This window comes from Choloepus didactylus, chromosome 6, assembly GCF_015220235.1.
Source record: "Choloepus didactylus isolate mChoDid1 chromosome 6, mChoDid1.pri, whole genome shotgun sequence".
Taxonomy (NCBI): Eukaryota; Metazoa; Chordata; class Mammalia; order Pilosa; family Megalonychidae; genus Choloepus; species Choloepus didactylus.
The window spans coordinates 120,583,423-120,600,166 of record NC_051312.1 but is presented as its reverse complement, the minus strand read 5'-3'; the positions used below and the strand labels follow the sequence as shown (position 1 = coordinate 120,600,166).

At 37.7% G+C, this 16,744-nt stretch overlaps 1 protein-coding gene and 1 pseudogene across 1 annotated transcript; both read right to left on the bottom strand.

Moving 5' to 3' along the window:
- Positions 1 to 3,735: 3,735 nt before the first annotated feature.
- Positions 3,736 to 4,575, bottom strand: LOC119537281 (annotated as a pseudogene).
- Positions 4,576 to 6,727: 2,152 nt separating this feature from the next.
- Positions 6,728 to 7,067, bottom strand: LOC119538710 (cysteine-rich and transmembrane domain-containing protein 1-like). Its single transcript, XM_037841835.1, has one exon. The coding sequence runs from the start codon at positions 7,061 to 7,063 to the stop codon at positions 6,755 to 6,757; it is 309 nt and encodes a 102-aa protein (XP_037697763.1). The 5' UTR covers positions 7,064 to 7,067; the 3' UTR covers positions 6,728 to 6,754.
- Between the last annotated feature and the right edge of the window lie 9,677 nt (positions 7,068 to 16,744).

The following is a 16,744-nucleotide window of genomic DNA, read 5'->3' as shown; positions in this document are numbered from 1 at the left end:
CACCATTGAATACACAGTGCACATTTGATACTGTGATACAGAATTCCTCTTGTTGGCCATAACCTCCTGCTAGGCCACTTCACAGGCTATTGTCTAACCTATAGACACCAGCTGTGCCTGTTTGAGTGTATTGTGTCCCCCAAATGCCATTATCTTTGTGGTCTTGTGTGGGGCAGAAGTTTTGGTGCTGGTTGGATTTGTTTGGAATGTGCCCCATCCAGCTGTGGGAGATGATTCTGATAAGATGTTCCCATGGAGGCGTGGCCCCACCCATTTGGGGTGGGCCTTGATTGGTGGAGCTATATAAATGAGCTAACTTGGGGGGAGAAAACTGAGTGCAGCTGGGAGTGATGTTTTGAAGAAGAGCAAGCTTGCTAGAGAGGAACGTCCTGGGAGAAAGCCGTTTTGAGGCCGGAGCTTTGGAGCAGACGCCAGCTGCCTTCCTAGCTAACAGAGGTTTTCCGGACACCATTGGCCATCCTCCGGTGAAGGTACCCGATTGCTGAGGTATTACCTTGGACGCTTTATGGCCTTAAGACTGTAACTGTGTAGCAAAATAAACCCCCATTTTATAAAAGCCTATCCATCTCTGGTGTTTTGCATTCTGCAGCATTAGCAAACTAAAACACCAGCCTTTAAGTGAGCACCTGCCTCCAATCCAAGAAGCTGTGATGACTGGTGGAGGCTAAGTGGTTTAAAATTTGGGTGGGTCTTTTCAAAAAGTGTGGTGGCCAAGGAAGTTTCTCAGAATTACAATCTTCTCTCTAATATCTTGTTACTCGCGATATGGTTCAAGGATCAGGAGGATGGGCATCACCTGGGAGCTTGCCAGAAATGCAGAATCTCAGGCTCCACCCTGACTGAATCAGCATTTTAAACAAGATCTCTAGGTGATTCATATACGTATCACAGTGTGAGAAGTACAGCAACTGCCAAGCTCTCCTTGGAGTCAGTGCATCTGTCTAGAACTTAGATCTAGAATTTCAGGTCTAGATCTGAAATTTCAGCTCTGAAAATGTCCATCAAAGGAATGGTTTACATCATGAACAAAGATAAGCAAGTAAGGGATGAATGCCTGATGAATTGTCTGGCTTCTAACAACTTTTAGTATTATGTATACATGTATGATTCACTCACTTCCAAAAGGGCTGAAAGCAAAGCCAAGTGTGCAGATCTGAATTAGAACTTAGGTGGACAAACCACTTAGGTGTTTTCATTAGTGACTAATTAATGCTTTGGCTGGATATCACCTCACTGAATAGAAAATTGGACTTGTTCCAAAATATTTTGCTGAACCATTTTATCATCCAAGTTAAGTTTGAAATTTAGGAAATTATTGATTACAACTCAATAAATGAATATAAAGTTTCCTCAAAAAGAAAATAAATATATATATATACTTTATTTTCTTCAGAATAAATTAATAAAATCAGTTTGAAACCATTACATTTGTCATACCACTTTTTCTTCTCATCCTAAACATTTATGAGGAATAATCAGTATTTTAAAATGTAATTTATAGAACCATATAATATTAAAACACGCTCTTGTAAAACTTATGGCTGTAAAAGGGAGGCTAAGCCTTCCTATCGTTATGCCTAAGAGGCACCTCCAGAGAACCTCTTTTGTTGCTCAGATGTGGCCTTTCTCTCTCTAAGCCTAACTCAGCAAATAAATTCATTAACCTCCCTCCTACATGGTACATGACTCCCAGGGGAGTGAATCTCCCTGGCAACATGGGACATGACTTCCAGGACTAAGCCTGGCCCTGGCATCAAGGGATTGAAAATCCCTTCTTGACCAAAAGGGGAAAAAGAAAAGGTAACAAAATAAGGTTACAGTGGCTAAGATATTTCAAATAGAGTAGGATGCTATCCTGGAGGTTACTCTTATGCAAGCTCCAGGTAGACATCCCAAATGGCCACAGTATGCCATGCCCATACCAACAGTAGTCCCAAAATACCTAGGCTCCTAACTGAGACTCTATAGAAGTTGCACTCACTGTGTTTTATTTTTCAGAAATTTAAATCCACCAGAGTGTTCTTATGCCAGACAAGTCCTAAAACCCAGAGGCAACAGCCTCTTTAAGAATATCAAGCAGATGTAGTCCCCTTCCCCATAAAAAGGTCAATACACCTTTTTAATATGAACAAGTTAGGGTGGTCACTACCTAGACACCCCTGAAAATCGAGAAAGTGCTTAAACAAGAAGAAGGGGTAGCAAAGGCAAGATAGGATTTAACAGAAGTTTACAAATACTGAATCTTTATCTAAATATATATATTTTTAGATGTTAGGGTATTAGAATAGCTAGAAGGAAATAACAGACATGGTGGAACTGTAACCCACAACATTCTTTAAAATTTGTTCTACAGCCACTCATTAAATCATACTTTGAAAGTTATCCCCTTTCTGTATATATGTTATATATCACAATAAGGAAATAATGGAAATTGTGGAACTGGAACCCATGACATTCTTTGAAATCTGCTCTCTACTTATTAAATTGTACTTCAAAAGTTGTCACTGTTCTCTATGTATGTTAAATTTCACAATAAAAATGTATTAAAAATAAATCAATAAATCAAGAAATCACAGAGAACCTCTTTTGTTGCTCAGATGTGGCCTGTATCTCTAAATTAACTCTGCAAATTAACTCACTACCCTCCCCCTACATGGGCCATGACTCCCAGGGGTGTAAATCTCCCTGGCAATGTGTGATATGACTCCCAGGTATGAGCCTGGCCCAGGCATCATGGGATTGAGAAAGCCTTCTTGACCAAAAGACGGAAAAAGAAATGAAACAAAATGAAGGTTTAATGGCTAAGAGATTTCAAATAGAGTCAAGAGGTCATTCTGGAGGTTATTCTTATGCATTATATAGAAATTCCTTTAAGTTTTTAGTGTATTAGAATAGCTAGAAGGAAATACCTGACCCTGTTGAACTGTAATGCAGTAGCCTTGATTCTTGCTGATGATTTTATAACTAGATAGCCTTATTGTGGGACCATGTGATTGCGAAGACCTTGTGACTGACATTCCCTGGATCCAGTGTATGAGCAGATGAGTAATAAAATAAAGACAAATAAATAAATAAATAAATAAATAAATAAATAATAGGGGTGGATAAGGGGTATGGGATGTTTTGTAATGAAAATGCTCTAAAATTGATCGTGGTGATGAATGCACATCTACATGATGATACTGTGAGCTGTTGATTGTATATTTGGACGGATTATATGGTATGTGAATATATCTCAATAAAATTGCATTTATAAAAATAAAAAAAATTAAGAAATAAATAAATCAGAAGCAATATTTGCAATTACTAGTCCCAATCAAGGAAATTTTAGTCACTTTTCTTGAGACAGAAGATCCTCTAACATAGTATTCCAGTACTCTTCAGTGTCCTGTGTTTTGTCTATGAATAAAATAAAATAGGTAGTAAATTTAAAGCTATTCCTAATAATTTCACTCATTTACTGAGATAACAATGCTCATTTTTTAATTTTGAAAAAAATTAAACATACAAAATTATAGATATTATAATGTACTACCATATGCACTACATTTGCTAAATTTGCACTTACTCTATATACATGTACATATATCCAATGTACATATGTGTGCTTTTACATAGTTTAAATTTATTTATTTTTAGTAGACACTGATGTTTATTTTTATTTCCTGTCAGCCTTATTTCCATTTCCTGTTTAAGAGCTTGTGAAAGAACAGCTCACAACCACTCGGTGGTTCCTATCCCTTCAGAGGTCTGAGCAGAGGAAGCTGCAGACCAGTCTTCAGCTGCAGGCTGAGCAACCTAGTCTTCAGTTGGGCACTGCTGAAGAGACCAGTCTGTGATCTCTGCTGAGTAGCAGTAAATTCAGGAGCTGGAGCAGTCCATTAACCCTGAAAATCCTTTCCTTGGTCACAGCCTTTTCAGCAGCCTTTTCAATCTTTTCAGGATCTCTGTAGAAGTAGAGATGAGGCATGACTCCCATGGGGGCTCATGGGAGCTGGGTCTATGCCTGTGTAGAACTTCCAGGGCCAGCCTCCACCACATTAGACCCACCAAGTAATCTCCCTTTTTGTTGCGTGAGATGACAATGTCCACAAGGCACAGAGGAGAATCTGTTTTACGCTGAGCAGTGGTTGGCGGGTTACTGTAAGATGTCTCTGTGAGAAGCTGGAGATCCGTCCTGGGATCAGGAACTGGAAGACACAGCTCCAGGGGGCCTGCCTGTATCTGGTTAATGAAGATTCTAGGATTGAAGAACCTGGTGATAGGAGTAGCTCCAGGGGCAGCATCAATCTTCCTCACAGTCCACTGGCAAGTACTCCTGGTGAATGTGACACTAACATCAGGTGGGTTTTCAGTGGCAACAATGGGACAAGCTGCCAGCAGAATCTTCTCCTAGATCGTCTTCAGATTTATGATGTAGATGCCATCACTCTTCCTCTTGTAGATGCACTGTTCCATTTGGAAATCAAGGTTGGTGCCACCTTACGTGGGCTCCATTGCAAGGAATTTGAGGACATCCTCCTTCAATGGCAGGACATTAAGGGCTCCTGACATTGTGAAAGTTTCCCTTTAAGTTAAAACAGAAACCCAGGACAATGCCTAATGTACCCCACTCTGGGTAGCCAGGAAAGGCTAATTTTTAAATATATCTTCTTTTTAGTAGTATTTCTGCTGAACCATTTGAGAGTAAGTTGATCCTTTCCACTGAAACATTTCAATGTATATCTCTTAAGTATAAAGTCATTTTCTTGGACAATAACAATACAATTTTCAATTTCAAGTAATTTAATATTGATCCAGTAATTATCTTACAATCAGTGAAATTCAAATTTTACCAGTTATCTTAATAAACTCTTTCCAGTTCTTTTTTCCTTATCTAGGATCTAATTCAAGATTGTGCAATATATTTATTTCATCATCATCACTTTGGCCTCTTTGAACCAGAAAGAAGTTTTGAGTCAGCCCTTATCTTTTTATGGCACTGATATTTTGTAGTAGTATAGTTCAGTTGTTTTATTCAACTGCACCTCAATTTTCCTTTGTCTGATTGTTTTCTTATCATCAGATTCAGGTTATGGATTTTTGGCAGGGATACTACATAAGTCAGATCATGTCCTTCTTTGTTTAGCACATCAGGGGTTGCACGATGCCATTTTATCCCATTAAACATATTAACTTTGATCACTTGTTTAAATAGGTGCATGCCAAATTTCTCCCCTGAAAGGTCCTTTTTTCCCTTCGTAACTTTTTACAACAACTTTTATTAAAATACAATTTATATACCATATAATTCACCCAACCAATTGAAATTGTACAATTCAATGGTTTTTAATATATTCATAGGGGTGTGTAACCACCACCACAATTAGGTTTAGAAAATTTTCATCAGTCCATAAAGAAACCCCAGACCCATTAGCAGTCACTTTTAATATGTTTAAGAGCTATTTTATAGTTTCTGTGAATTTTCTGCATACTTTTGATCATTTTTTTCTCTGAAATTTTGGGTCTTCTCTATATTTTAAGAGGTAATATATGATATAATTATAAGAATTTAATGTAATAGAATGTGATTCAATATAGTATAAATTTTAAGTATTTTTGCCATTTTTAATATGTATTTTAACTTTTATAAAGTATTTTTCATGCAAAAGTTTCTAACTGTGTACTATCATTTATTGATTTTTTTTTTAAATTGCATCTGGATTTTGAGTCACAGTTAGAAAGCCTTTCCTCACATGGAGAAATTTATTCAAGTTTTGTACAAGTACAGTTTCATTTCTTTATACATTAGATTCCTGATTTGTTTGGAGTTTGTTCTTCTGTATAGTGTGAGAGTTGGACCCATTTTTATCTTTTACCAAATGGCTATCAAGTTGTCTTGGCACCATTTATTTAAAAAATTCACTTTTTATCAAGCCCTAAAATGTTCATATGTCCTTACTTGAGTCTATTTCTGGAGTTTTTATTGACTTCCACTGGTCTGTTGGCCTATTTATGCACCATTAACATACTGTTTAATTAGAGGAGTTATAGCATATTTAAGTCCTTGGTGGGAGTAGTATGCCCCCATATAGTTCTTTTTCTTAGGAAAAAAGGGTGGATTTACAACTGTGTTCCAGGAATTTCACATAACCATGGGCCTTCCCATGAAAGCAGCTTACACATTTGAACATCAACTTTCATGCATGTCACACAGTAAAAATAAAAGGGGTGGGTGGGGAGGGGTGAGATAATCTTCCCTAATGCATGTAATCAAAACTCTAAGAAAATCTGGAAAATAGTAATGCTGAAGTGTGACAATATGGACTGGGTTTAAATGTTATATAAATTGTAAAGATGCATAAGATTTTTTTTTTTTTTTTGAGGTTTGAACAGATTTATTGAAACATACAGGGTGTTAGAGAAATTCATTCAGTAGTGTATTACATCTTGCCACACTACCTTGAATGTATCATTTAAAAATTATAGTATTTCATAACTAAGTCTTTGGCCAAAAAATAAAAGGAGAATCATTTAGCACATTTGTTAAAAACCAAAAAGAACCAGATTTTGAACGTGAAAAATCAAGTCACTGAATTAAACAGCAGCAATCCCCGCTAATCTAGAATCCCATCGTGTTTAAGGTAGAGGTTCTGTGTGGAGCTAGTCAGTTGTTACAGCAATCAGAAGAGGTGGGGGCAGGCACACCCCTCAGAGGTGGCGGCAGAGCTGCAGCACAGGAAGGCTGGGCTGATCAGGTGAGCATGTCCCAGAGGCAGAAGCAGCAGAGTACAGTCCAGCAGGCCGTGAGGCAGGTGGATGAGCCCAGGTCATCCCTTCTTTGGTCTTCCACGACATACACTGTAGTTTTAGGAGGCTCCTGAGGTCCGCCCTGCCAGCCATACTGTGGGTATCCTTGGTAAGGGTACCCCTGAGGAGGTGGATAGGGTCCCCCCGCAGGCCCTGGAGGGTAGGACCCAGGCCCCATTGGTGGTTGTGGGTAAGGTGGGTATGGGGCCGTCGGACCAGGGCCCAAATATGGTGGAGGGTTTCCTGGGTTCATCAGAGGCTGCAGACTGTACATTGTTGTGCTACCATCTCCCCAAATTGTGTTCCAAACCACGCACTCCTGTCTTCTATCACCCTGTAGTGCTCCCTTTAGTATTTCCTGTAGGACAGGTGTCTTGTTCACAAAGTCTCTCATTGTCCGTTTGTCAGAAAATATTTTGAGCTCTCCCTCATATTTGAAGGACAGCTTTGCTGGATACAGGATTCTTGGTTGGCGGTTTTTCTCTTTCAGTATCTTAAATATATCACACCACTTCCTTCTTGCCTCCATGGTTTCTGCTGAGAGATCCGCACATAGTCTTATTAAGCTTCCTTTGTATGTAATGGATTGCTCTTCTCTTGCTGCTTTCAGGATTCTCTCTTTGTCTTTGACATTTGATAATCTGATTATTAAGTGTCTTGGCGTAGGCCTATTCAGATCTCTTCTGTTTGGAGTACGCTGCGCTTCTTGGATCTGTAATTTTATGTCTTTCATAAGAGATGGGAAATTTTCATTAATTATTTCCTCTATTATTGCTTCTGCCCCCTTTCCCTTCTCTTCTCCTTCTGGGACACCAATAATACGTACATTATTGTACTTTGTTTCATCCTTGAGTTCCCGGAGACGTTGCTCATGTTTTTTCATTCTTTTCTCCATCTGCTCCTTTGCATGTAGGCTTTCAAATGTTTTGTTCTCCAGTTCCTGTTTTCTTCTGCCTCTTGAGATCTGCTGTTGTATGTTTCCATTGTGTCTTTCATCTCTTGTGTTGTGCCTTTCATTTCCATAGATTCTACTAGCTGTTTTTTTGAACGTTTGATTTCTGCCGTATACATGTTCAGTGCTTCCTTTTCAGCTTCTATCTCTTTTGGAATATCTTCTCTAAACTTTTTGAATTGATTTAGCATTAGTTGTTTAAATTCCTGTATCTCAGTTGAAGTGTACATTTGTTCCTTTGACTGGGCCATAACTTTGTTTTTCTTAGTGTAGATTGTAGTTTTCTGTTGTCTAGGCATGGTTTCCTTGGTTATCCAAATCAGGTTTTCCCAGACCAGAACAGGCTCAGGTCCCAGGGGGAAGAAATATTCAGTATCTGGTTTCCCTGTGGGTGTGTCTTAGAAAATTGCTCCACCCTTTGATGCCTCAGGTCACTGTGCTTTTCTGCCCAGCAGGTGATGCCTGTTAGCCTATAATTCTTGACTGGTGTGAGGAGGTATGTTCCCACAGGCTCTGGGGTCTGGTTCTGAATGGAAAGGGCCCACCCCTTTCCTCCTAGAGAAGACAGACCCCCCAAGTAGAGGTCATTAGCATTTCAATGGTCTCACTCTCTGCTTGTGCTGTCTCCACCCTTCCCAGAGTCACAGCCCTGGAAACTGAAAATGACTGGGGCTTTCTCCACTGAGCCAAAAAAGAAACAGATAGTCCCCTTCAGACCCAGTCCAAGGTGACCCTCCGGCTCTCCCAGGTCAGTCGTCACCCACAGCCTCTGTCTGTTTTTTGGGGATGCGCACCTGTAGTGAGCAGTTCACACTCGCTACTTAAAACCCCAGTTGGAGCTCAGCTGAGCTATATTCACTTGCTGGGAGAGAGATTCTCTCTGGCATCAAGAGGCTTTGCAGCTCGGGCTATGGGGGAGGAAGTCTCATGACTTGGATCTGCAGGTTTTACTTACAGATTTTATGCTGTGTTCTTGGGCATTCCTCCCAGTTCAGGTTGGTGTATGATGAGTGGATGGTCTCGTCTGTCCCCCCACAGTTATTCTGGATTATTTACTAGTTGTTTCTGGTTTTTTGTAGTTGTTCCAGGGGAACTACTTAGCTTCCACTCCTCTCTATGCCGCCATCTTGCCCGAGTCCCAAGATGCATAAGATTTTGACAGAAGAAATCCAGAAAATCATATACAGGAGTGAAGGGAGGGAACTATGCAAAAAAAAAAAAAAAAAAAAAAAAATTAAAGGTACTAATTATATTAATCAGGAAAAAAAGTAAAAAATGACAACACTAGATCTGGAATATGAATTTTTATATTTTTGTGCTGTGTTAACTTCAAATTTTTCTCAACTGAAGATATGTGCTTATGGTAAATAAAAACAGAATTTTAGAAAAATAATGATATGTTCCCCAGAAACTTTTTAAATAGATGTTCATTTCCTAGAATGAGTTGATAGGAAAAACAAGGAAAAGTCTTATTGTAGAGTTTCTGATTCAACCTCCTAGAGTGGAGGCAAATTCTTCTGCACTGCCTTTTCAATATTTCAATTATTTTTCATTTAAATTCTATCATCTTTCTTTTCCTTTGACCTCACTAAAAAAAAAAAATGTAATAAACTTTTAAGCACCATAAATGGGAACTATGACCAGCGTCAACCAGGAACTGCCATTGGGTTCCTCATATACTTTATTTGAAGCCTCAGTATGCACCTAAGATGCCCACATGTCCAGAGAATCAAGAGAATAAGGTGAGCATTCAGGCTGACATCCTCTAGAAAACAACTGTTTTTTCTTTTTTTTGGTAATTATAGTCCTATTCTAGTTTTTGTTTGCTTTTTTTTTTGGTTTGTTTGCTTGCTTTTAATAGACATATGTGTTTGCATGGCGCTCTGGATTTTCTGAGTATGATACAAGGAAGAAAAGATGTCAAACTAGTTAGGAGGAAGAGACAAAAGAATCTGGTGCACACGGAGGAAATATATTATTGCAGACCACATTTCATTTAATTGTGGCTCACTTAAAGATTTCTAAGACCGATGTAGTACTATCAGGGACCAAGCGATATTCCTTCAGTGATTTGTGCTTCAAGAATGATAAATGATGCTAATGGGTGGAGCTTTTGCCATTGTTAGGACTCTGAGTTAAATGAAAGTGACAGAGTTAACTCTCCTGAATCAAATTACCATAGTGGCTGTGAGGTGGTGGCAGAAGAAAGGAAAGGTTAGAGAGCCATTTACTCACTCTCTCATATGAAGTACTGATGTCATTTTGTGAAACATGGAGACTGCAACAAGTTATCAGGAAGAAAACAGTATGAAAACAGGATAAAATATGTTGCCACAATAATCATTGTGTCCAGTTGTCTGAAAGGATGAGTAATTGCCACGTGCAGACACTCATCTCCCATCTGCTGCTTTTAATTTAATTTTCTCACTGCCATCCACAAAGGTGGCAAAGTGCAGGGGCAGTGCATTCTTTTAGAAAATTGTGTTTTCATGGCATGGCTGCTCTGTTGATTTCATTTGCTTTAGAGAACACTTCAGCCATACATGTCATTACTGATTATGAAAAAAGCCAAAAGAAATGCTAATGGAGTGAAAGGATCCTTTGTTAAAAAGATAAATAGCATGCGAGATGATTAATAAATAAATTAAATACATAGTTTTTGATTACCTATTACATGCTAAGCCTTGGTCCATTTATTGAGAAAGTAGCAGCTGAGAAAACCAATGAATGCCCCTCTCCTAGGCTGTTCATATCCCAGTGAGTGTGAAAGGCAATAAACAAACAATTACTCACACTTACTGGACATTTAATTTGTAGTTGGGCATTTTTCTAAGAACTTTAAATGGATTTCTCCTTCTGATCCTCACAAAAACCTTGGTGTGGATAATAGCATTATTCCTTTGTTACAGACAGGAATACTGAGGAAAAGATAAGGTGAGTAATTTACACAGCAAGTAAGTGAGCTGGGGGTTGAAAACAGGTGACATAGAATCCAGATATTATAAGTAAAGCACGTCATGAATAAAAATACATAGGACAAGGGAATCTAGAGTAAAAGGTGGTGGTGGTAACTTTGGAAATGGTGGTCAGGTTGGTCACCTGTGGGGGTGATTTTGGGCAGAGGAAGACACACCGACATCCAGGGGATAAGCATTCCAAGCAGAGGGAACAGCAAAGCAACACACCTGTTGGTTGGCAATGAGAAGGCAAACACGTGAGTGTTAGAAGGGCAATGAGAAGGCAAACACGTGAGGAGTAGAGTGAGCAAGGGGGAGAGTGGTGAGATCAGAGAGGAAGAAGTCAGGTGGGGGGGAAGAGGGGGCAGCACACAGCGAATCACCCTCCATGCTGTGTATTGCAGTCACCGTCAGTACTAGGCTCACTTGCATTCAATTCCTTTATTTTCATTTCTGTGTGCCCCTCCCAGGCTTTGGGTTGTTTGCCTTGTAACTCCTCTCTGGAGAACCACCACAGGTTAATGGAGACCCCCCTAACTCCCCACCCCTCTACCCCCCCCACAGAAATCTACTAGTTCCTGGGAGTTATGCTTTCCCCAGGGCAGCCCTTAGGCAATGGTTGATGAGCGTAGGAGGAGGAAAGCCTTTTGGGCAGGGGGGAGGCAACTCTGAAGTGTGATTTATACTCCAGAGTTCCTTGTAGGATAAAGCTAGGGCTACTTTCTGCAGGACTTTACCTGAAACTGCCCCCCACAGCTTGACTTCTTTCCCTTTCCTCTCCTTCCCGCCTTCCTTCCATACTAGTTTCTCCTAAGAGAATTCTCTTAATAAATAACTCATTTCAAGGTGTGTTTCTGAGGAAATCAAACTAAGACAGAAGGTACTCAACAACTTGAAGAAGTCTGTCATAGGAAGAGGACTCTACAGATGACAATAAGTGAAGGATTTATGTCTTAGGTCATGCTAGAGCAATGCTCTTACTAAGACCTCAAGCAGTGGTGGCCTGGGATGGATCACACACAACCGGAAAGGAGGTGCTCTGGTGCGTACAATACCCCCTTCCTGGAGGAAGATGGAGGACATTGTAATTCAAGGATTGTGGAATTTGTTAGCTGCTGCTGGGTGTTGCTGAGTCACTGAAAAGGAAAAATGATAGTATCATGTCAGCCAAATGCCAACTCATTTTGTGGACATGAAGGCATTGACAAATCTCCAGGTAATTTCACTAAAGTATGTAACCTCAAAATATTTATATTAATATTTTACCTATACAAACTTAACTTATAGAAGGTTGAGAATCAATTCCGATTTGACAGTTTTTCTCCTGCCACCTTAACATGGTGTTCAGCTAATGATGTAATTTGGAACTACCAAACAAATATAATTATCAATATGTACAGCCTTTCTCTTTTGAATAAAGTGAAATAACAGATCTTGTTACTTTCCTTTGGCCCTTTGAGAAAAGTCAAAGGTAATTTTAGATGAGAAAGAGATCCTGAAAGTTGTACATTATAGGGCCTAATCTTGGGAAGGAAAAATGGAGATTTAATCATTTGATTAAGATAAGATAATGGGTGCATGAGAAACAATGGCAACTCTAAATGACAAGTAAACAATCTTAAAAAAAAAATAGAAGGCAAAGTGATTATAGGAAACTTATTTAATAAATGAAGACATTTTGCATTTTTGTTTGATTTTTTTCTTTGTTTAGTAATCAAGACATGATAAAGTCTTCACAAAACAATGAAATTTCTTCTGGAGAGATGTCAGATTACAAAAGACATAATAACCTTTGATTATCCCTTTTTATGAATTACAAGATCAACTTATTTCAACAAACAGAAAGTCAAATCTTTTTTTTTCTTTGCATTCATATAATGTAATACATTTGGTACCATGTATTTCACAAGCCTTTATATTTCCTTTGAATAAACATATATAAAAAGAGCCAATAGTGCCAAAATTTTATACATTTCATTGTTTCTTTTCAGATGCAAAATTATTAACCAATACCAATACAAATTCCCTTTCTGCAAACCCTCTAAAATTTCTATAGCAAATTCAAGTTTTTCCTTTCACTATTCTCTTTCACTTTGGAAGCAACTAGGTATTTTAATTTGGTTGTTTGTTTTCAATTATTGAGTTTTAAGAGTTGTTTGCATATTTTGGATACAAGTCCTTTGTCAGATATGTGTTTTGCAAATATTTTCTCCCAGTCCATGACTTGCTTTTCATTCTCTTCACAGTGCCCTTTGCAGAGCAGAAGCTGTTAAGCTTAAACAAAGTACAACCAGAAGTTTTAGAGAAAGTTACTCTCCTTTTCTCTTGAACAAACTCTACCTATTACTTTGCATGCACAATGAGCATCCATTCACAATAAAAATCATCAGTAAGTCATGAAATAAAGGAAACTTCCTCAACTTGATAAAGGGCATCAAAAAAAAAAAAAATACTATTGCTAACATCATACCTAATGGTGAAAAAACTGGATTATTTTCCCCTAAATTAGGAAAAAAACAAGGGTGTGCCTCCTTATTAATTCTGTTCAACACTGTACTGCAGCCAGTGCAATAGGGAAAGAGAAATAAAAAAGATATTCAGGTATCTTCAATGTATATCTATGGAGAAAAATCCCAATGAATCTACAAATAAAAAGAGAGAGAGAAGAGACAGAGAGAGAGAGAAAACAAAAACAAGAATAAGTGAGTTTAACAAGTTCACCTCTGTTTTTGATTATAGGAAGATCAATTGTATTTCTCTATAGCAGCAGAGAACGATTGTAAATTGAAATTTAAGAAAACTATGCTCTTTAGAGTACTATCAAAAATATTAAATTCTTGGGAAAACATCTAGCAATATATGTGAAATATTTGTTCACTGAAAATCACAAAGCATGGCTGAGAGAAATTAATGAAGACCTAAACAGGTAGATACTGTATTTGTGGATCAGATGATCTGATATTTTAAGATGCAATTTTTGCCAAATAGATCCATATAAATCCATGTAAATTCAAATACCCAATCTGACAGTTTTGTAGATTTTGAAAACGTGATTATAAAATTTATGTGCAAATGGAAAAACCCAGACTAGTCAAAACAATCACCATCCCCACCCCACCCCAAAAAAGAGAGAGACAACGAAGTGAGAAGATTCTAAAAACTTGATTTCAAGCCTTACTATAAAGCTCCATTAACCAAGACTGTGACATGGACATAAGAATAGTCATATAAATCAGTGGAGGAAAATTGAGATTCATAAATAGATCCACATTTATGTAGCCAATAAAATGAAGAAATGGAGAAATAAGAGCCTTTCAACAAATGGTCTTGAAATAGTAGGACATCCACACAGAAAACTGAACCTCAATCCTTACCTTGCCCATGTACAAAATTAACAAAAATGGATCATAAACCTTAATGCATAACTAAAATTATAAATCTTCTCAAAAAATACATAGGATAAAGTCTTTGTGATCTGGGGTTATGCAAAGATTTCTTACATGCTATACAAAAAGCACAAACATAAAAGAGAAACAATTGATATATACAGAACTTAATCTAAATCAAAATAATCTCTTCGGAAAAAGAAAAACAAGAGTCATTTCTGACATTCAGAAACTGGCTTAACACTCACAGCTAGACCATGTTATTTTCCTATTGGATATAAACAGTCTCACACACTACTGACCTCAGACAAGTTTATTCAGAGACCATGATAAAATGAGACAAAGGAAGGCCACTTCATAATTTTGTCTAAGCACAGTGAAAAACAAAATCGCGGTGCCACCTACAAAATACCAAACATCCCCTCTTTTGGACAAAAGGAGTGACTGCCATTTCTTTACTAATTACAATTTTATCCTTGTTCTAGTCTCTCTCCCTATAGATGCAATTCATTGAGGTACTTAAGCACAGAATTGCTCCAACCTTCTGGCAACATCCAATCTAGAGAAAATCCCTGTATCATCCAACCCAAACCTTTAATAGGGTCTTTCTAATATCCTATTTTTGAGGTCTCTTACTGCCTCCCCTTGGTGTGTGTTCTCCCTCACTACAAAAAGTTCAAATCAGGTATGTCCATGGTTGTCTTTGAATGAAGGACATTGACATTTCAACTCATATTATGAAGGAATGAAATGACAATACACAGATTGGGAGGAGCTATCTGACAAAGGACTTGTATCAAATATATATATATATATATATATATATATATATATATATATATATATATAAAGAACTCTTAGAACTCCATAAAAAGAAGAAAATCCAACATATGGGTAAAAGGTTTGGACAGACACTTCAAGAACAAAGGTGTACAGATGAGAAAGGAGCACATGAAATGATGTACTTATCAAGGAAATACATATTAAAACCACAATGGTGCCAATATGCAAATCATAAAATGACTAAAATTAAAAAGACTGAAAAAGCACGTGCTGGTGAGGATGAAGAGCAATTGGAACTTTCATATGTTGGTGGTGGTGATACAAAATTTTACATCCACTTTGGAAAACAACTTGGCAGTTTCTTTTAAAGTTACAAATACACTGGAAAAGTTGAAAGAGTAGTTTTGAGGAGTCACTAAGAATTTAGTTTTGGACATGAAACTTGAGATTTCTCTTAAAAATGAAAAATGGAGATGTCTTGAATGCAATTGAATATATATAATAATCTGGAGTACAGGAAGAGGCCTAAGGCTAGAGATAAAATTGTGTGAGTCAGAATATATGTGGTATTTAAAACCATGGGACTGGCTTCAAGTGCCTTGGGCAATGGTTCTCAAAGTGTGGACCCCAGACCAGCAAAAATGGCATTGTCAGCAAACGAAATAGAAATACAAATTCTAGGGCTCTACTACTACAGACCTCCTGAATCAGAAACTAGTGGTGGGGTCCAACAACCTGATTTTTAATAATCTTTCCTTGTGATTCTGATAAATGCTAAAGTTGATGATCCACTGGCCTCTGGAGAAATTGTAAATACAAAAGAAAAAAATAGTCTTAGGACCCAGCCCAGATGAATTCCAAAATTTAGAGGTCAGGAAAAAGAGAACAATTTTGCAAAAAAGACTGAGTTGCAAATGAACCTAAAGGAGAGGAAGGATTACAGGAGAAGTTCAGCAAAAGACCAATAAGAGAGTTAAAGAAAGTTCATAGGGTAAACTGAAAGGTTTAAATCTACCTGATGTCTTGCAGATTTTTTTTTTTTGAGTAATTTTGTTTAAATCTGCACTGTATTAAAAGCAATTTAATTTGATAGCTAACGTGCTTAGCACTTGCTGCCTGTATTAATCCTGCTATATTAACTGCATGCTGCTGGAGGCATTGGAGTTTTTAAACTTTGCACTAGGAATCCTAAATGCAATTGAACACAAAGAGGGCAAGAATAAAGGACTCTACTCTGAATCAAGTGTGTCCCTACAATTATCATAGCATTGTGAACTTTCTCAAATCCAGTACTCATCAACTTGTCAGTGAACGTGTTAGCATCCTTATTAGACTGTCACAGAATTCTCAGGCAGATTCAGCAAAGTGTTAGATGCCAACTAGGAGAAAACGGAGAAATAGCAGACAGTACACCTTCCTTCCTTCCTCAATCATTTATTAGGGAGTGGTGTCTAAAACTGGATAAATTTTTGTAAATAATTTTAAAAGCTTTATTCTCTCTTTTTTAGTTTGTCACACAGCTGGATAAATTTCATAGTTGGAAGTTTGTTTATGAGGTATGACTTAAATACAGCCAATCCTGACTTTTGCAAAATTCACTGTGTTAACAGATACCTCAAAATATAGGCTGAATTGAGCATGTGATGATCCTAAATTCTAGACAAATCATGCAAATGTTCATCATCATCCTTACCAACTATGTCTTTCTAAGTTCAAATATGTAGCCGCAGTTATAAGAATAAGAATGCACTACTTAGTCAAGAGATAATTGTTTAAATATGTCAAATATATGTGTTTATCAAAAGTGTCTAGGTTTTCCTTAAGTAGGCATCCAATTACATCTCAAGTGAATTGAC